At 39.3% G+C, this 19783-nt stretch overlaps 2 protein-coding genes across 5 annotated transcripts in view; both read left to right on the top strand.

Moving 5' to 3' along the window:
• The window catches only part of RETREG1 (reticulophagy regulator 1), a 64109-nt gene extending 52975 nt beyond the window's left edge, over nt 1–11134 (top strand). For all 3 annotated transcript variants that reach the window (XM_084508847.1, XM_084508848.1, XM_084508849.1), the window contains 5 exons: nt 353–437; nt 978–1115; nt 3019–3083; nt 4243–4369; nt 6880–11134. In XM_084508847.1, coding sequence (XP_084364973.1) covers nt 353–437; nt 978–1115; nt 3019–3083; nt 4243–4369; nt 6880–7391 — 927 coding nt within the window. In that variant the 3' untranslated portion in view covers nt 7392–11134. The remainder of the gene's footprint in view (nt 1–352; nt 438–977; nt 1116–3018; nt 3084–4242; nt 4370–6879) is intronic.
• A 139-nt stretch (nt 11135–11273) lies between these two features.
• ZNF622 (zinc finger protein 622) lies at nt 11274–18834 on the top strand. 2 transcript variants are annotated; one of them, XM_084510802.1, is made up of 7 exons: nt 11274–11474; nt 11746–12354; nt 14425–14679; nt 15453–15615; nt 16060–16172; nt 17193–17336; nt 17937–18834. In XM_084510802.1, exons 2-7 carry the CDS (start codon nt 11748–11750, stop codon nt 18062–18064), a joined length of 1410 nt encoding a protein of 469 aa, XP_084366928.1. In that variant the 5' UTR covers nt 11274–11474; nt 11746–11747; the 3' UTR covers nt 18065–18834. The 2 variants fall into 2 exon arrangements, with proteins under 2 accessions (XP_084366928.1, XP_084366929.1); XM_084510803.1 differs by having other exon boundaries at nt 11285–11415.
• The last annotated feature ends 949 nt before the right edge of the window (nt 18835–19783 follow it).

The raw sequence follows: 19783 nt of genomic DNA, 5'->3' as shown, positions 1-19783 counted from the left end.
TTCCTGCAGATTAAGTGCTAAGCTCTTTTTGTGTAATGAAGGCTAAGTAATTTCTAGCAATTCTAGTGGTAACTGTGAACTTGTTAAACCTTTACAGTAACAAGAGAACAAAAATAGCATATTTTTATAATAGAAAAGAAAGTACATCCTGATGAGCCAAAATGCACAATTGGTGCTTATTTACAAGAAGCATTAAAGAATTTTTTAATTAAATATATACATATATATTATTTTCCACTGCATTCTATATTACATATAGAATCAAACATTCTGGAGAATTATTCTTTTGCAAAATGATATAAATATTTATAAAAATTGAAGCATTAATGGCCAATTTTAATGTCTTTGTCAGTTTTGCCTACTCGTCTGCAGTATATGTACATTTTTCACTGTCTTGGGAAGTTACATTCCTGGAGTTGTCCTCTCCTATGTCCTGTGTAAGTAGAGTCTCTCTTTATTCATGATTTATGTACATGGTTTGTTCATTATGTGGTCATTAGTACATATAGGGAGTAGTATTTATATATATGTGTGTGTGTGTGTATACACATATATACACATACACGTAGGTTCTAACATGTTATTTGTCCTTTGGAAGTCAGCTTACAAGTATTTTCAGTTTGTTGATTTTGGCATAATGTTGTATAGCTATGTATCTCAGGTAGAGATGTCAAAGTCAGACTAAGTCAAGATAATGATAAATATTACAGTGATCTTAGTTCCAGTAAGGAACAATTTATGAAAAGTGTAATTTGCTATGAATGCAATGGTATTGTTTTGTGATGAGTAGAAATAGCTCCTAGAAAATGGCTTTGATGTTAACAGTTCATCAGATATGGGGATTTCACCGTGTCTTTTTTATGCAAAATTGTGCTATGTAAAATTAGTAATTATCTTAAACGACGCATTAATTTTTATTTATTAACTTCTTATAAAGCAATATTTCAATAAATTTTCTGTCTTTATTTTTATCACAGTATTGTGTGCCTTTTTATGTCCCTTCCTCAAGTGCAATGAATTTGGACAGAAATTGTGCAACAAAATCAAGTCTGTTCTGATGAAACTAGATTTTGGAATAGTGGAATACATTAACCAGAAGAAAAAAGAGAGATCCGGTGAGTAACTAAGTGTAGTACCAAATCATATATTTCTGTATGCAAAGACCTTTTTATTCACCCTGCACACAGTTGGGCTTGTCTTCTGACATCAAATGTAAAGGTGTTTTGTGCTTTGAACCTGGCTACCATTATAAGCTTTATGATCTGTAGTCAGAACATCTGTATGCCAGTATGTCAAACATCTGGGTATAGTTTAAAAAAAAAAAAAAGATTTCATGGGAGAAAACAAGATCGATGGTTCTCTTTATACATGATTAACTGTACTGCTTGTAGATTTTCAGAAAATGCTACTTAATGTACAGTATGAAATGCTTATTTCTCTTTAGATAAGGCAAACTCATCCAGGACAGAGAACCACTCAAGGATACAAAAATAGTAAATCACAAAATTTTCAATAAGAGCCTGAATTCTGTTCTAGCATCTAAATCTGCATTGTTTTGTTCCCAACAGCAACATGGAAAAAAAGAGGTGTTTTCTTCCCCAAATACTCAGTAAACATTTAAGAATTGTAGCAGAGTAGTAACTACAAATTAATGAAAGTTTTTAGATAGACAAGGGTTTAAAACAAAATCTCACGTATCTCACATGAATTCTTTCTAACATCAGATAGTTTTAGATTTTAAGTAATAAAGCTGTTTTAAGAAAAATGTGAATGAGGTTGTCTGTGGTTTCCTTTTTGTGTGTGCTAGTTTTGATCATTAAAACCAAATTGTAGTTGTACACAGATTATTTTCAGGTAGCCTAACCTTTTTTAGTTAGATTCACATCAGTGGATTTCCTATCTTAAAATGGGCATTCCTCATAGCAGTTCACAGTACGGTGTGCTGTTCCTGCACACAGTGAGTGGAACCATCTGCCTTTTTGTATCTCTTGCATATAGTACAGTAGTTGTTAGAAATAAAAATAAATCAATGCATTAGTCTTTTTTTTTTTTTTCATGCACTATTCCACCTTATTCTAGTTTTAAGTGAGTCTGTCAGAGAGAGAGATCAGACTATTATTTCATAAATTTCATAAGCCAGTTCTGGGAAAATGGTCCAGGTAAGTCATGCTTTCCTGCCTGTCACCCTCCAATTTAATTTAACCCAGGCAAGCTCCTTAACTTGCTTCACCACTTGGGTCTGCTCTTGAGTTCACAGACCCTTGTACTGGCACAAGAGAGGAAGCAACAACTTGTAAAAACTGGCAACCAAGAAGAATGTCACTGTGCTTTCCAGTGCTACTGGCCTATCTTAGTTTAAAATATTCATGAGACTGTTCTTAGAGAGAGAAAGAGAGAGATGATAAGGTGAAAATTACTTTTCTGTTCATTGTTAGGAGCAACATCCTGCCAGATTTCAGAGATGCTTTATATGCATATTTGCATATAAATGTTACAAAAGCAGTATAGCTGGGTGCAAAGGAAAGTTTTGTGAATTAAGACTAAACATAATTATCCAGAAAACTGTATGTTCTCATATAAAAGTAATGTGTTGGAATAACTATGTTTTAACAGTATGTTGCAATTATGCCTTGTACTGGCAGCGTAGTTTAAAAGATTATATTAAAAAGGTATATATTTATTTAAAAGTTTATATTTGAAAAATATATTGCCAGGGCATGTTTTATTAGTGTGAGCAACAGAGGCTTCAGAAGGAAGTACAAAACAGGTAAATAAATATGTTGGAATGCATTTCAAAGCAACATTCTCTCTCCTGCTTTGGCTGCTGCATAATATATTTTGATAAATATCTAGCCTTTTGATCAGCCTTTTCTTCTCACCTTGGTAGCATAATTACATAAATGACAGACAATGTCAACAGGTGACAGTTTGCTGTACTCAAGCTGTGTGATAGCACACACGCAGAACTTGGAAGTCCATTGTCACGAGTAGGATAAAAAATATTTTTTTGTCTTTCAGAAACAGCAAAAACAAAACCCACAGAAGATGACAGTGAATTAGACATATCAGCCCTGTGTCCTAAGGTGACTTTTTTCAGTCAGCCCTATCTTCTTTTTAAACCCTATATAGATAATGGAGAGTTTTCTGTGGAAGACTTTAACCTCTCTAGGAGGCTCTGTTCCTGAACTAAGTATGTCTTAAAAGTGATTTGTAGTCTCCATCTTTAAACCTATACTAATTAATTTGGTGCGCTTGTGACTTCTGGCCTTCAAGATAATGGTTTCTTTGGCCTACTAAACTAAAAATGTGTTTAGTTTATATTGGCTGTAGAATGATTAAACCAGAATTTCATAGAAAAGGCACTGTTTTTTTGTTTCATTTTCAAAAGTAATATTGCTGGTAATTTTTATCAAATTAAATTATAAAAGGGAAATCTTCATAGAAGACCACATTGTTCGTCAGATACTTCTTTAATGACTTTTCAGATCATATTCAATGATAGTGTAAATCATTATTTTATCTACAGATATCTTTCCAGGTATATATGAGAATAATTTAACGCCTCCTTTCTCGTTTAATATTCTAAGTAACTATATGGCAAAGGATTTTTCCTTTATAATTGGAACTTCAGTTGACTAAAAAAATAATAATTTGGATTTGTAGAAGTTCTTAAGCATATCAGTCTTCTTAAGTTTTTAAGCATTAGATCAGTCGTGTGTAGAACCTGACTTCAACAGTGATTGCTTTGAAGGTGTTATTGTATTATGCAAGAAAAATATAATAATAAAATGTCATGGGAGATAAAAACTTGTTGCAGATGTTATTGGATAAATTCATAAAGGACGATGATTTTTTGATTTAGCTATTTATTGATTGCCTTATGGATATTTTTTTTGTTTCAATGCAACTTTTTACAATTTCTTTATATTTATGCGTAGTTTGTATTTGCAAACCTATTCTGCTTTTGTTACACTAGGATATTACTTAAGTCCTATACAATGAATAATTTGAATTTTCTGGCTTCTTTAGCTTAAAACAGTCTTCAATTAAGAAGAGGGATGCTTTACTTCTAAGTATTCTATACTGTTATTTTCACATTTCTACAATTAAAGCTTAAATAGGAGACAACATATAGTGCTGTGACATGCAAGAGACCTCTTTTTCACTATCTAAGCATTGGCTTCCTGTTGTGTGAATTATTTGAGTATAAGAATGCTATGTATGGGACTTTTTTGTATGTAGGTTAGTCCTGCAGTTGTTGCCAAAGAGCTGTCAGTGTCTGACACAGATATATCAGAAGTATCTTGGACTGATAACGGGACCTTTAACTTATCCGAGGGGTATTCTCCACAGACAGACACATCTGATGGTATGTACTGGCTTCATCTATTTCATCAATGAATTGCACTCGTGTAAGTTATCTGAAAACTATTAGAGAATTTGAGGACATAAGTGGGGTTTGGCTTTGGTTTTGTTTGTTCTTCCCTACAGTGAATTTAGAATTAGCTCCAGTGCTTATTTTGTTTTGGATACATCTTCTATGAGAGTTGTCTTCATCTTAAAAATAATGAAGTAGTGAACTAAGCATCTAAATACATAACTAGTGGTGAGTAAAACAGACACATCTGGATATATGCCAGACTTAGCTCTCTCTTCCATCAGACCTCTTAAGCAAACAAGTTCGTATCAATGCTTTTCGGTGTAAACAATATGAATAAAGGCTGAGGAAGAAGAAGTGAATACTTTGAATTGCTAAACAGCCAATTAAAGAAAGTATTTTTAGGCTCTGGATACTAGAATGCTGATGAAGTCATCCAGCCATGAACCTGAATGAAACACAAAAACTAAGACTTAGGAAGAGATTCTCAAGCACTTGTCTTGATCTTGACTAGATCCTGAAATTCGTACTTTTTACAGACCAAAGTTTCAGTTAGTACGTTGCCCAAATAAATATTAAGAACAGCAGTAGTTTGGTGCAATCTTATGTGTGGGTTTATTTCTTTTCTGGTCTTGAAGTTCTATTCCAGGAAGATATTCAATGAAAATGGCAAGTAGGGTGGTAATACTTATCAACATTATAAATGCCAAGTTAATAATTTAAAATTTTTTTTTTTTAATATTTCAAGCTGTAAGTAGTATCGTACGATCATGGAATGATAAATTGGAATGTCTTCAAAGCCACTTTCTGTCTCATTTCCAGCTAGTTCTGCTGCATGCGTTATTCCATCAAAGATGCAGCATTTCACTTTTGCTTTTGATGGACTTCATGACATCCCCTTCCAGCCCATTAATTTCTCCAGCCTGTCGAGGTCCCTCTGTGGGCCCTGACCTCCAGAATATTAAATGCATCTGCCCCACAGCGGCTCCTTGCTGTCCGTGAACTTGCTGAGAGTGCGCTACATTCAGTCATCACATCATTAATAAAAACACTGAACAGTGTTGGTGTCTGTACCTTTGAGAGACACCACCACCCAGTTGGATGTTGTAGCACTGATCACCGCCCTTTGAGCTGGTGTTCAAGCCAATTTTCCACACACCAAGCAGTTCGCCAACCCAGTTCACTCACCAATTAGGCTGTAAGGATAATGTGTGAAACTCTATTAAAGGCCTTGTTAAGTTAAAAATAAACATCCACTCTTCTCCCCTATGAGCCCTTCAGCAAATTGGACATGCACACAAGTACAAGACCAGATGGGATGCACCCGAGGACTGTCATATCTCCTGTCAAAGCTCTGTGCATTTGAGCCACCACTCTGCAGACAGCATAACCCTTCTTCCTCACCTTTCCAGCCTATTTTTTCCCAAAGAAAATGGGAAAAATGATGAAATTGATGTGTCAGACATTTTTAGGATTCATTTCCTTAGCCCTTATGAAAGCTCATATTGCTTGTTTTCATAGAAAGTAAGTTCAAATTGATTATATTTTATTTTTACATTCATATACTGTCTACTAGATCAAAGTATTCCCTTATGCTCATTAAGGCATATTCCACAGGCCGTGTATTGTAATCAATATGTTTTCCACATTTCTAATAACATACTATTAAAACAGTCATTAAAATCAAGTCTTTTATGTGTTTACATTCTGCTTTTTATCCTTTTGAAACATGAAACTACATGTATACCAGTAATCTGTAGAGTTCCCATTTTCTTGCTTCTATTTAGTACAAGCATTGAATGTGAAAGCAAAAGTTTATGAATTAAGTCTTTACATTGTTTTTATATCTTTATTTAAATGTGTTATTAGAAGTTTATTAAACTTTTTAAAAGCTTATTAAAAGTCTGTAATACCGTCATATACGCATATTTGTAATATATCTATATATAGTGAAGAAAAGGAGTTTAAAGACTTCACACATTATAAATTTTAGCACTTGAGGTGATTGGTGTATTTAGAACTGGCTGTGCTGAAGATTTGCATGGGTTGTTTTTTATATAGCTAAATACCACTTTTTTTCTTCAAATATTATTGAAAAGAGTCGTTCTCAAACACTTTTTCCAAATCTCTACATAAATATTGCAAATTGACTTTAGGTAGAAAGTTTTAATGTGGAGTCACTGAAATGGAAAATGTAATGTAACTGAATGCTTGTGTTACTTCTCTTTTTTGGGACTGGAATGATTTTCACACACACTATGAACCCAAATTCAAAGTCAGGTTGATACCAGTTGATTTGAAGTACTAGATTTTTATTTTATTTTAAATGTAAGATAATGCTCCTCTGCATTAGGATTACAGAAGACTACAGAATAGTATATGTAAATAGTAAATGTATTCAAAGGAAAATTTACTAATTGCATTTTTACACTTGGCTGCTTTTTTGGGGAAGCGTTTCTTGTTTGCTAATGCTGTTTCCTTCTGTTAATCCTGTGTAATAGATTTTGACCGACCTAGTGATCACGAGGAAGCTTTTGCTAGAGATCTCGCAGAATTCCCTTCCTTAGAAAATGGTGCAGGAACAAACGATGATGATGACTCAAGCATTGGTATGCCCATCCAGCAAAAGAGAAAAAAAGAACAAACATATTTCAAGGTGGATCATTCTTCCAGACAGAGTAAAGAGAGACCATCCACTGCAGGGCTCTCCTTGCCTTTGACCAGTGACCAAACCTTTAATTTAATGAGTGGAATTGCTGGCGATGTCATCGCAGCTGCAGTGTCTGCTGCCATCAAAGACCAGTTGCAGTCTGTACAGCAAGCTCCTTCGCATGCAGTGCCCAGTTTGAGTGAAGAGACAGACACAGAGGAAGCCGATGATTTTGAACTGCTTGACCAGTCTGAGCTTGAGCAGATTGAGAAAGAATTGGGACTTTCACAAGGCCAAGAAGCAGAATCCCAGGAGAAAAAGAAGTCTTCAGGCTTCCTTTCAAATCTGCTTGGAAATCATTAACCTGGGAATTGCAGTTGGTGACACAGAAGAAATGAAACACAAAACACACACAAAATCAAATGCAAAAAAGGAAAATTCTGAGCTGTAAGCTTTAACTATCACTTTAGATGTGTTGTAATAATTTCCCTTATGCAGAGTGAATTAACTGGATAAATATCAGCTGATACTGATAGTTTAATGTTTCTGGTAGTTAAACCTCAATGTTATAGCATGGAAATGAATTATCTATCCACTGTTTGGTTGCAGATGAGTGTTGGAGGTCAGTTGTTCAAAAGGTTTGGGGAAGAGGTTTTTTTTTCGTCTTTTTGCCAAACATACATTTTGGGGTCCTTAGCCAAAGTTTCAACATCGGCAACTTATTTACTCTCAGTTGCCAACCTTGGCCGGCAATCTTAATGATTCACACTGCGAGGATGAGTTATCAGAGGATCGCAGTGAGATTAACTAAGTCTCGCTTCCGTCAGTCATACTGAGAAGTATGGAGCCCTGCAGTTATTATTAGGTATAGTGCATCTACTATTTATGAACACAGTAACCAGCAGAACTCTAGTTTAACTGTGTGCAACACTGTCATCAGCGGACTTGATTTAACACTTAAAATCTTTGAATTATTTTGGATATGGTGATGCATTTCCACGTTTTTTGCTGTTTTAGGCTTGTAGAGTTGTAACGTGGCACGCTATTTGACTGACCACCTGCTGTGTTCCTTGATAGAGTCTGGTCCTTGGCAGTATTGCTTGTGTAAAGTCAGCCAACACATTTTTATATTTAAAACTTAATATGTAAACTGAACAGCCTTTTGGGGAGCAGGTGGGGTAGTTATTGTTTGGATTAGGGAAGATAAAAGAGTTAGAGGCAAAGAGAAGGGCTTCTTTAGCTGCCACTTCTGTAATTCAAGATTCTGCGTGGGTTTTTCTTTGTTTGTTTGTTTTGTTTTGTTTTCTTCTTTTTTTTTTTTTTTTTTCTTTTTCTTTTCTTTTTTTTTTTTTTTTTCCCCGGAACAGCTGCCATCACTTGCAACAAAAGTTGTGTTGCAAGCTGGATCTCTTAATACACTTAAAGTATTCAGTGCGGTCATTCGCTATAGAAGTCACTCGGAATCTTCTCAGCACCTAAACTAGTAAAATAAAAATGAACTTGTTTAAATTATTTGCCATTTTAAACCCCATGTGTGCTCAGTGAATGGCATGGGATCTTAAGCAGGTTACTTGTTTGATTTTTCATAGGGCTTTTTTGTTCACCTTTAATATAATCAAACTGTAATACCAACCAATAGTAATCAAAGAAGTAGGAAGAAGTAAAGCTAGTTTTTCTAATGTGATGTAAACAGTTAGCAGAGTCGAGGGACCATGTCAGCTGCTACTACTACTAAAGTGATTTTCCATTTGCTGGCATTTTAAGAGGTGAATACTGTCACCCAGGACCCTCAGAAAGTACAGCAACGGAGTGAAAAAATGTTCACCAACATGTATGTGTAGGTAAACCTGTGTTTAACTCTTTTTTTCCTGAGGTGACAAAGTAGGCAGATGGCCAAACAGATTGTAGCTAAAGAAAAGATGCTGATAATTTTTGACACTGGCTTTATCGTTGCTTGTGCTTTTGTGTCAGTAATGCATATTGATCGTGTTTGCTGTCCTTTACCAGTAAAAAAGTGAGCCTGTGCCTTCATTATCCAATCCATTTTGAAATAAGCAGATGCCGGATGTAGATCCCAGAAGATGCAGCTTTTGAAATGGTAACATCTTAACATTAAAAGCAAGATACTGGAAATCATTTTAAAAATGTGGCCACGTCGCTTTCACACTGTTAGTTGTTAAGTTTCATTTACAACTTCCCTAAGTCTGTCCTTCTCATTTGGAAAAACAAAAACAAAAGAGGCTTTTGCTGAGAAATCGATAAGTTGAAAGGCCATTTAAGTTTCTCAGACGAATTAAAAACATTGTCTCCCTGCTGCATGTATAGGACAATCTATATATTAAGAAGAGTACAACTTCCAGGTTGCTGACGGGACTTTGCAGAGTACCTAGGCCAAGCGTGCTTCCCGAACAAGGGCACTCACCGGTGCCAGAAGATGCAACAGGCGCCAGGACAGGGAGAACTGGAGAGGCAGCAGCGCTTAGCGAGTTTTGCTGAAGCAGGTGGACGAGACATGCGAACTAGCTGTCAGTGGTGGCATCGCAACAGCGTGCACTTTATTGTTGTTTTATGAAGAATGCTGTGGTTATAAAAGTACCTAACACAGGGGCGCTCTTCTAGAATAATTAGATCAAGAAGGATAAGCAGTTGGAGGAGTTTCTCAGACTTTTTGTAAATGATCCATTTTCTGGTTTCGACATAGAAAAACAGATCCATTTTTCTTCAATAAAGTATGTGTCTCTTTTTTTTTTTTTAATGGAAAGTAAAAGCAAAACTCAAGCAAGCAAATCATTAAAGCTTAGGGACATAATTACTTATTTGACTGTCTTGAATTTTGTCTGTTCTCATGGTAGTTGATTACATGATTTTTTTTTTTTTATTCAAGCCCCTAAATACTGTGGAAGGAGGTAATTCTCTACCACTTACTATTCCTCCTAAGGTAGTGGAAAGATGCGTAGTTTTTGTGGAAAGTTACCCCTACCCTCCTAAGCAAGTGCAAGTAAGAAACCCTTTGCTCAGACACAATACATTTCACTGCCAATAGTTGGAAAGCAAAACACAAAGAAAACATTTCTCTCCTTCGTGAGATCCCTTCCACACCATGTTTTAGTTGGAAATCATATGAGAAACTTTCATTTTGCTGTATTCTAGCAGCAGCCATGACATAGCTGTTACATACAAATTCCTGTCACGTAATCTGCCAATCGTCCACAAGGTCTTTGCAACCAAGTGTAGCCATCATTTTCCAAAATTAAAAAAAAGTAAGGCAGGCAAAAGGGCAAGTGAGTATGTGACAGGTGATGGCTTTGGAACGTAATTTTGTTACATAGGAGGCCTGCTTTTGGACAATTTACAGACAAAACCCAGCTCAGTCAGTGTGGAGGCTGTGAATTGCAGAGCACGGACATGTGAGCGGGCGACCAGGAGGTAATGCCAAGTGTGATCTCGTGGGATCTGTGCAATGCGGGAGCTGCCCACGTGCATGCAGCTCTGCATCCTCTGCCTCCAGTCGCGTGGTTCACGTTCCTCCTGGCCTTTCAGTGGCTTCTTCACGTACCCGCACCTGGAGAAAGCTACGTGTGTTAGGGCAGCATCTGTGGGATGCAGCTCACTCCTTTGTACTCACAAACTTTCCCTGTGCGCTATTACATCTGAGTAATCAATACTGAATTGGTGGCCTTACATGCATTAAGTCCAGAATAAAAGCACTTTCCAATGCAGAGCACTTCTCCTTGTGCATGTGCTAGACATTTACCATGAGTCTTGTTCCTGAAAACAAAATCATTCTACACAGAGGAGGAGGGGAAATAATTTTAACCCAAATAGGATGCAAAACAGTGCTTGTTTCACTTGCTTTCTGTTTGTTTTGCACTTTTCCAGACTGTTCATCTAAGCGTTCAGAACAACCTCACTGTAGCCCAAGTGCAATGTAACAGTCCGTAACGCCCCGACGGGTAACCAGAAACTGGAAAATTACAAAATGTCTTTATTTAAACTATTTCGCAGCACTTTACCTAGCTTGATTACTATTTTGTAAACATGGAATTACTATATCGATTGTTTGTAAAAAATCATTTAATAAAATACGTGTTAGTTTTTATCTTTCACCGTATCTCCCCCTACGCTTTGTTCCCGAGGCGGGCGGGTGGGGGTCCTCCTCAGCAGCCCCCAGGGCCGGGCCCGCCGCGGCGGCAGGGGGCGGCATGGCGGGGCCCGACCGCTCCCCGCCCGCGGAAGGAAGGCGGCGGCCGGGCCCGGCCCTTCCTGGTGGCGCAGCGAGGCCGCAACCGGCACCGGCACCGGGACCGACCCGCACCCGCACCCGCACCCGGACACGGAGGGGCCCCTGGCAGCGGCCCGGGTAGACGGGGTTCATCGCCCCACGCGTGTAGGGGACGGCTCGGCTCGGCGCCGCGTTGGGGAAGGAGGGCGTCAGCCAGGGGCCTGGTGGGAGCCTTTGGTTTCTGGCGTGTGGTGAAAGGCGGCAGGGCTTCTGAAGGGCTGTTACTGAGGCGGGGAGCCCCCCTCTAGCAGCAGAGGTGCTGCTGTGGTACCCGTCATTGCTCACAGCCACAGCTCAGCCTTTGGGGGTGCAGTTAGGTGATCCGTTCACCTAAAGCTGCCTTACATGGGTGCTGCCTTACATGGGTGCTGTCAGGATGGGTTTGGTTTGTTTTGGTTGTTTATTAGCGTGACTTATTTATTCCCCGCTTTCTAGCAATGGCAACCTACACGTGCATCACTTGCCGCGTGGCTTTCAAGGATGCTGACATCCAGCGTGCCCACTACAAAACCGACTGGCACCGGTACAATCTGAAGCGCAAGGTCGCTGACATGCCACCCGTCACCGCCGAGAATTTCCAGGAGAGGGTCCTCGCGCAGAGAGCAGTAGCAGAGGAGAAGAACAAAGTCACTGCCACCTACTGCACCGTTTGCAGCAAGAGGTTCTCCACCTTCAACGCCTATGAGAATCACCTGAAGTCCAAGAAGCACCTGGAGTTGGAGAAGAAAGCTGTTCAAGCTGTCAGCGAGAAGGTGAAAATACTGAATGAAAAGAACCTGGAAAAGGGGCTTGCCCTGGAGAGCGTGAACAAAGATGAAATGAACGCAGCTATCCAGCAAGCCATCAGAGCTCAGCCATCTTCATCACCAAAGAAGACACCTCTGCCCCCTAGTAATGCAGGCAGCTCTCCCGTTTCTATGGAAAGCACCAGTCAGTCGCAGAGTAGAGAGCGATCCGAAAAACCTCCACGTCTGCAGTGGTTTGAACAACAAGCGAAGAAGCTGGCCAAGCAACAGGCAGAGGAAGAGGAGGATACGGAAGAAGGTAAGGCAGTAAATATGCTGATGACAGGTAGCTGGGCATAAGCTTTGTAGTTGGTTTTGTATGAAAGCCTCCTTTTTATTTTCTTTAGTGCAGCTTTTTTAATTACATAAGGTCTTCCTGTTGATTTAGTTTTCATCTGAACAGAGGATTTAAGGCTGGTCCATGCTCGCAGTTAGGGACTCCATGTTACAGTGTCTGATCAGCCAGCTGTGCAAGATACTAACACGTGTGAGGGCTGGATATAAGCACTGCTGTGGGCACTGTTTCCAGCGTAAAGTCCTAGGGGAATTCTGGGGCCAGCACAGAAGGTTACCCTGAAACTACTTCTGAAAAGTAAATGAAATGAACAAAAATCAATCAGGATTATTTGTACCATGGTTCACTTTACTGATCTGTTGAGAAGAGATGGGAGTGGGGCTTTTGTTTTTAATTGCCCATCAAGACTAGACGTGTGAGTTTGCTCTTTAGACCACCACTCTGTGGCATAATTCCTCAGCACATTGGCATCTATAATAAAAGTAGTTTAAGAGGTGCTGCCCTGCCTGCCTGTTCCTGCTGCGCCACCCTCGCTACTTGTGTGGATACAGCTCTTTGCTGGGGGCTGGCCTGGGAGGTGGACAAATGAAATAATCAGAGCTTCGGGACTCCCAGGAGGGGTTATTTGTAAACCAGACATTTTCAGTGCTGTGGCTTACAGTGCAGGCCACAAAGGCATCTAGTAGAGCATTGGAATGGGGTGAATAAACGGCAGCAGGGGGGCCAGAAGTGAATGAAATGGGAACGTACTATTCCAACCTCAGTACTGAAACCATTGCGGCATGTTACTACATCTGTTACAGCATTTTTATGCTGGTGAAGTGTCAGTTGCAGTCTCTGGGGAATCTGTGCATGGAGTAGGACTGTTCTACAGGAGAAGGAACGAATGCCACTGAACATGGAGCTTAGCACCTAAAGAAGAAGGCAGCTTGCACTAGTTTTGTATTAATGTATTTGTCATAAATTGTGATGCTAAATCTCGGTAGGTTTCCCAGTGTTAATTTGCCTTTTAAGTATGTGCCCAGGCATGTTCCCTACACGTCCTGCTAACTCAGTTTCATTAAAATTGTTAAACTATATCCTGTAGCAAAGATCTTTAATTGGCATCCTGCAGCACTGGGGAGTGTCCCTTTGCCTGTTCTCAAACACCGTGCCATGGTGGTGGGAGCAGGGAACTGGGAAATGCTCTCTGTCCCGCATCTGCCCCCTTTGAAAACCATTTCTAGATCCCTCTACCCATATAAGCAGATTCCTGGTTCACAAGCCTTTTTTTTTTTTTTTTTCTTTTCAAATTATAATTAGCTAATAGTGCATCTGACAGCTGATTAAGGATGTAGATGAAGTGTACTCTCTTGGTTTTAAACATCTATCATACTTGGTAGTGGCTCTGTGCATTTACAAAAGTTCAGAATAAATTTAAGAAACAGCATTTCCCTGTGGAGTTAAAGCCCTCCCTGATGAATCCTGAAGCCCATGGTCAGTACCTGTGGGGAATCCTCTGTAGCTTGTAGTTTGCATTGAGAGCTGCAGTAATCTTGCAAGCATGTAAAATTGTTAGTAAATCTTGGGTAATTGCAAGAACTGGCTTGTTCTTTTCCTTGGTTGAAGAAGTATGTGTGAACAGGAGTGTGTTTTCCCTCGCTGCTAAGTCGCTGCTGGAAATGAGCGTTTCCATTTTTCTGACGGAATTGTGTTGTTTTTAATGAAGCATGCATGTGTTCTTGTGCTGTAGCGAATTAAATTAAAGGTTTTGAAACTGCAATTAAGTGTTAATAGTTGAGAAAATGGAGGGGGAAAAAATGAGACCTGCCAGCTTTTTTTATGACCAGTCTTGAGCTTTGCTGTGTGTTTTAAAAAAAAAAAGTTTTACTGGAAATGATAAAACCTTGCACCTGGAAATAAGCGTGTGGCACTTAGCTGTAAGAATAGATAATGCAATATTTTCTGAAAACTGTTTTTTAACTTAATTGGGAACTGTTTTGCTTGGAAGAAATAATCAAGTAAATAAATCTTTCTTAATTTTCCATTGAAAAGGCTGGGAAGATATGGATTCTGATGAAGACCTTGGCTCTGATGAAGAGATGGAAAGCGTGGGAGAAGAAGAGGAGGAGCAGGCAGAAGCTGAAAGTGCTCCTGCTGTCGGGGCCATACCAGTCACAGACTGCTTGTTCTGTTCCCACCATTCAAGATCCCTCATGAAGAATGTGGCCCACATGACAAAAGTTCACAGTTTCTTCATTCCAGACATAGAGTACCTTGTGGATCTCAGGGGACTAATTAAGTACTTGGGTATGCCTGTAATCTCTTGATTTTAACCTGGATAATTATAGACTGTTAGTGCTTATTTTCACTTAGATAAAACTTAAAATGTTTTTTTTTGGTTGGTTTTTTTTTGGTTTGTTTGTTTGTTTTTTTTTGGTGGTGGTGAGTTTTTTTGTGTATGTGTAGGATCTGGAAGCTGTCTAGTTCAGTATTTGGATCATGGTGAGGACTGTGGGTTTTCTAGGGAGAGTGAAGGGAAACCCTACTGAACAAACACGTGGCCACGTACCCTGTAGGTCTTGCATGCTTTTCTAATGTTGAGAGATTTTTTCAGCTAACACAAAATTTAGGACAAAACTCAACTGCTGTAGTGTGCCTTTGAGCCATCTTATACTGGGGGAGGTTCTGAATACCTAATACATCATCAGTGCTTGCCTCATCTGTTGACAGAGCGGGTGAGACAGCTAAAAGCTAGGCAAAGAACGTCTAGTGTGTTGTCTAATGTGATAGTGAGGAACATAAAATACTACTGGAGTATCAGATAGAAAGTTGTAATGGAAGCTTGAAATGTTTTATTGAGTATACGTAATGATCCATACCTAGTCACGTGAATTCTTTAAGTGCACAGACTTTGTCCCCGGTGGAGCCGTATGATCTAGGCATAGCGACAGCAGGGCATTACTGGATATGAAGGACTCAAAGTTCTTCCTCAGTCTCTCTGCCTTCAAGCTGGGAAGGCCACATCACTGAGATGTTAATTATTGAGTAGGGACCAATAAAAGTGTCAATTTTATCTGCAGGAGAGAAAATTGGTGTTGGGAAGATCTGCATCTGGTGTAATGAAAAGGGGAAGTCCTTCTACTCCACGGAAGCAGTACAGGCTCACATGAACGACAAAAGCCACTGTAAACTCTTCACAGATGGAGATGCAGCATTGGAATTTGCAGACTTCTATGATTTTAGGTGAGGACACTTTTTTTTTCAGTGGAGCACAGCTGAGGGCAGACAAAAGAACAGTTGAACGTTACATCACATCACAATCTTTTATTATTAGTTTTTAAAATTCGGTGCTGTTTCTGTTTTGATGCTTATTTTGTGTAGCTGTTTTGCCACCTTTCTAGGTTAGCATAACACCATGATGGTGGTGGCTTTTCACAATAAATAATTACCTGTTAAGAGAGCAGCAGCAGAACCGCACTGGGTTATAGAACTTGGAGGAAGAGTGGTTCTTGTCTTCAGCCGCTGTTCAGGGAAAGGTGTTTCTGGGAAGAACTCTTAAACCGGTGTAGGTGAAACATGATGATGGTTGTGGGTTGCTGTAGCTGTACACAGGTTCTTCTGTGTGATGGGTCTGGATAGCTGTGGCTGCTCACCCCATGTAAAACGTACACTGCTTCTCCTCTCTAGGAGCAGTTACCCTGATCACAAGGAAGGGCAAGATGGGGAGGTGTCCGGAGAGCTCGCAGCAGAGAAGGACTTGGAATATGATGATGACACCATGGAGCTGATCCTTCCTTCAGGTAGGCATGTGATCTGTGTTAAGATGTACTTCCTCTGGGTTTCCCATAGGCGAAGCTGTTACTTGAAGTCATTGTGGTAAGTATTTTCCTTTGGCAAGGGAGCAAGTAATTTTGCATTAAGTGTATTTGGGGTTTTGTCTTCCCTCTCCGTGATTCTCACTACAAAATTTAAAGACTTGTCTGTCATTTCACAGAAAATAATTAGCTTAAACAAACTTGGAAGCCTTTTTTTCTTTCTTTTTTTTTTCTCCTCGCATTTATTTCTTAAATTGAACTTCAGCATTAATATAAATATGGTTTGGGGCACAGGGTTCCTTTGGCTTTTTGACCTGTTCATTAACATGTGATTCACATGATACACTGCAAGAGTTTCCTTATCTTGCTTTAGTGCAACATGGAGAGATTGTAACTTAAGTTACCTAGTGTAGTTTTTTTTGCAGAGTGGTGTCTGGTACACTGGTAATAGATGCCGTAAACTTCTTCATTGAAATAAATTTCTTTAAACAACCCTACTCTTGCCTTGTAAGAGTATTTGAGAATTTGGCACTCCTACACATAATTTTGTTGTTGTTCTGGTGTTTTTATATGAGGGGACCACAGCCCCTTACATTCTGAAAAGTGTGGCCAGCTACGTGGTTACAGAAAGATCTTCCTGAATGTCACCGTTGTCTTCAGTGGCTACTTGAAACAGGATTTCCTTTCTGATTATTCCCCAAATTAAATCTTTCTGCTAACTACCTGTTTGTTACCTGAGCTAAGGCCCTCTTGAAGAGTGTTCTTCAGAGTTTGGAGGTGGTTTGGTGTTTTTCCTTAAGGTAAAGTGCATTACACCAAATCTTAAGTAATTGCATTCAATTTGTAATAGTCTTAAAGTTGTTTTTTTTTCTTCTTTTTAATGTCTTAGCCTTTTAAATACATTTATTGGCACTTTACCTTTCCACAGTTTTCACAATGTGCTCGATTACCATATTTCAGAAACTGCATTATTATGCATAGTAAGATGTCTCCTCCTCTGAATAGGTGCCAGAGTGGGTCATCGTTCTTTAATGAGATACTACAAGCAACGGTTTGGTCTGTCAAGAACAGTGGCTGTTGCCAAAAATAAGAAAGCAGTGGGTCGGGTGTTGCAGCAGTACAAAGCTTTGGGCTGGACAAGTCAGACAGGTAGGTGCCAATTTGAGGTTTTGGCAGATGGTAAGGTTCTAGGATACCATCACCATACAGTTACGTGAGTCGGGTTTGTTTCATGTTTGTGGGGTTTTAGTTTGTTTTCCACTCCATTCCCTTTCATTCCTGCCGTACAAGCAGAAAAGGAAGTGTGTTTTGTCTAAAATCCATTGCAGCTTCTGTGCTAGCCCTTCAGTTCACCAGCACATTTGTGATATTTGGTGAATTCCTAGTATTTTGGGGTTTCTAGGGTAATAATCCCATCTCTGCCTGTCAAAGCCACTACTCTCGATATTTAATATGTAGCATAAAGCATTCTTTGACAGGTGGAGCACTTTTTGAGTTGGGGAATAGTGATGTGTTCTATATCCACTTTTGAAATAAAGGAACCACGCACTGGAATAACTTTTTCCCTTCACCACAGTTGTGGGTATTCAGAGGAAACTGTCCTTTCCCAAGAGAAAAGTGAAAAGAAGCTTGCCAGTATGAAGAGAAAATATACAGCTAATTGCTGATGTAGAAGGATAGACCCGCAGTTTTGCAATTTAGTACACACAAACATTTATCCCTCTTTCCCTTCCTCCTTTCTCTCTGAAGGGGCAGTCTTTGCTCAGCAGCGTGATATGCAGTACCTGCAGAGGATGAAGTCGAAGTGGATGCTCAAGACGGGAATGAGTAACAATGCTACAAAGCAGAAGTATTTCCGGCCACAAGTCAGATTTTGAGTACCCTGGAGAGCTGCGTGCAGCTGGTTTTGGAAAGAGGAATATAATGGCTTCTGGCTCATGGGTTGTGTTATTAAAATGGATTTGGTACCTAACAAATGGTGGTATGTATGCTGGTGTGCCTCGCTGTCTGTGAGATGTCTTGCAGGGAGCTTGTCTCTTCCACTGAAATGATGGTTGGCCTAACTTAAAAATGAAAATAACTTAAATGGAATATGTGGCGAAGTAATCACAGCCATGAATAAGGATGCATAGTCTTACTGCTCATCCTTGTGCAATACCTTTCTGTGGGGCAGTTGTCATTGCCATTTGTCTGAATATCTTCAGTTCCCAATTCTGCAAATCAGCTGAGGCCAAGAGAAGATCCTCGACCTTAGCTTAGATTAGATCTAAACTGGAGATAGAGAGTATTGGAGGTGTTTACTCGTGGTGCCAGAACTAAGTTAGTTGGGTATTCTGGACTTCTAGCTGGCACTATTGAGGTGGAAATTTGAAAGCAGAGATTCTGGGAAGGTTAAGTGATAACTGTTTGAAGAAATGCACTGATGGGAAACAACTCCAGGATGCATTTTGTCCCTTGAAGTTGACTGTACTTGCTTAATGCTCCAGGTCAGGGCTGGGTTAATGACTTTCAACATAAACCAACTGCACTGCATTTCATGGATTTTCATTACTTAAAACTGCTCAAAATTAACATAACATATAGGTGAATGTCCATCTAAACTTCTGATTATTTGTTAAAAAATTCCTGATTAAAACTCTGAAGTAACTGTTGATGTCAGCTTTTGTTATTCCTGTTGAGAACTTGTGTTTTATGATCTTGCTGAAGGAGAGTCACCTGAGACATGTATAGCTAGAATGGAGTGTCCTTCCTGCCAAAAGCATGCTCTCCCACTTGAGCAAACTGTTACAGGCAGACATAGAGAAAACTTGCTTGTTAAAGAGCTCAGGCACCAGTGCTAGTTTTGGTCCTGGTGTTGTAGATGTTAAAAGCTTCCATGGCGTTACCAGTTCTTATGACCTTCACGTAAAGGGTTAGACAATTAGACAAAACGTGTCGCCTAGCTTGTTATGCTCTTGAGCACAACTGGACTATGCTGGACTTACAGTGTCAACAGGACACTGTCCACAGGAAAATTGCTGCTTGCCTGCCTGCTAGTCATGGAGGTTAGCTGCAGCTGATTACGGTCAACTCGCATTTCCACGTTTTAGGATTACTCTGGACTCCCTAGTAGTGGGTTTGATTAGCATGATTTTTGTAAATTTTCTTCCTTTCCTTTAATGTTGTGTCCATTGTATGACTGGAAATAGCAGGGGAAATTTATAAGAACTTTGTCAATAACATTGGAATAATAACATTGACCTCTTAAAATAATCTACTAAGAAGTAAGTGCAAAAAAAGTAATACTGTCAGCATAGCAGCACTTCTGAAGTATATACTTAGTATGGACTTGGTATAGACTCTTAGGAAAGAAATCATTTCACAATGGATGAGTGTTATGTACTTTTGTTGTATGGATTTTTGTTTGTTTGTTTAGTAAATTCTGCTGCCTCGGAAGTTTTCTGCCATTCCTCTTGCAAGATACAGATTTGACACAGCATTTTCTAAACCGACTAATACCTTAAAATGTACAGATGAGTGAAGGGAAACTGAAGCAGAGATAATTAAAAAAAAAAAAAAAGAGATAAGATGTCTTCACATCCAAAATCCTAACTAAA

This window comes from Aythya ferina (assembly GCF_964211825.1).
Source record: "Aythya ferina genome assembly, chromosome: 2".
Lineage (NCBI taxonomy): Eukaryota > Metazoa > Chordata > Aves > Anseriformes > Anatidae > Aythya > Aythya ferina.
Note: the sequence above shows the minus strand (reverse complement) of the source record. Positions and strands in the feature narration are given on the sequence as shown.

Coding starts and splice junctions, on each gene's coding strand:
- ZNF622 (XM_084510802.1), top strand. CDS start 11,748: ATGGCAACCTACACGTGCATCACTTGCCGCGTGGCTTTCAAGGATGCT. Junction 12,355..14,424: donor AGAGGAGGATACGGAAGAAG/GTAAGGCAGTAA, acceptor TCCATTGAAAAG/GCTGGGAAGATATGGATTCT. Junction 17,337..17,936: donor GGGCTGGACAAGTCAGACAG/GTAGGTGCCAAT, acceptor TTCTCTCTGAAG/GGGCAGTCTTTGCTCAGCAG.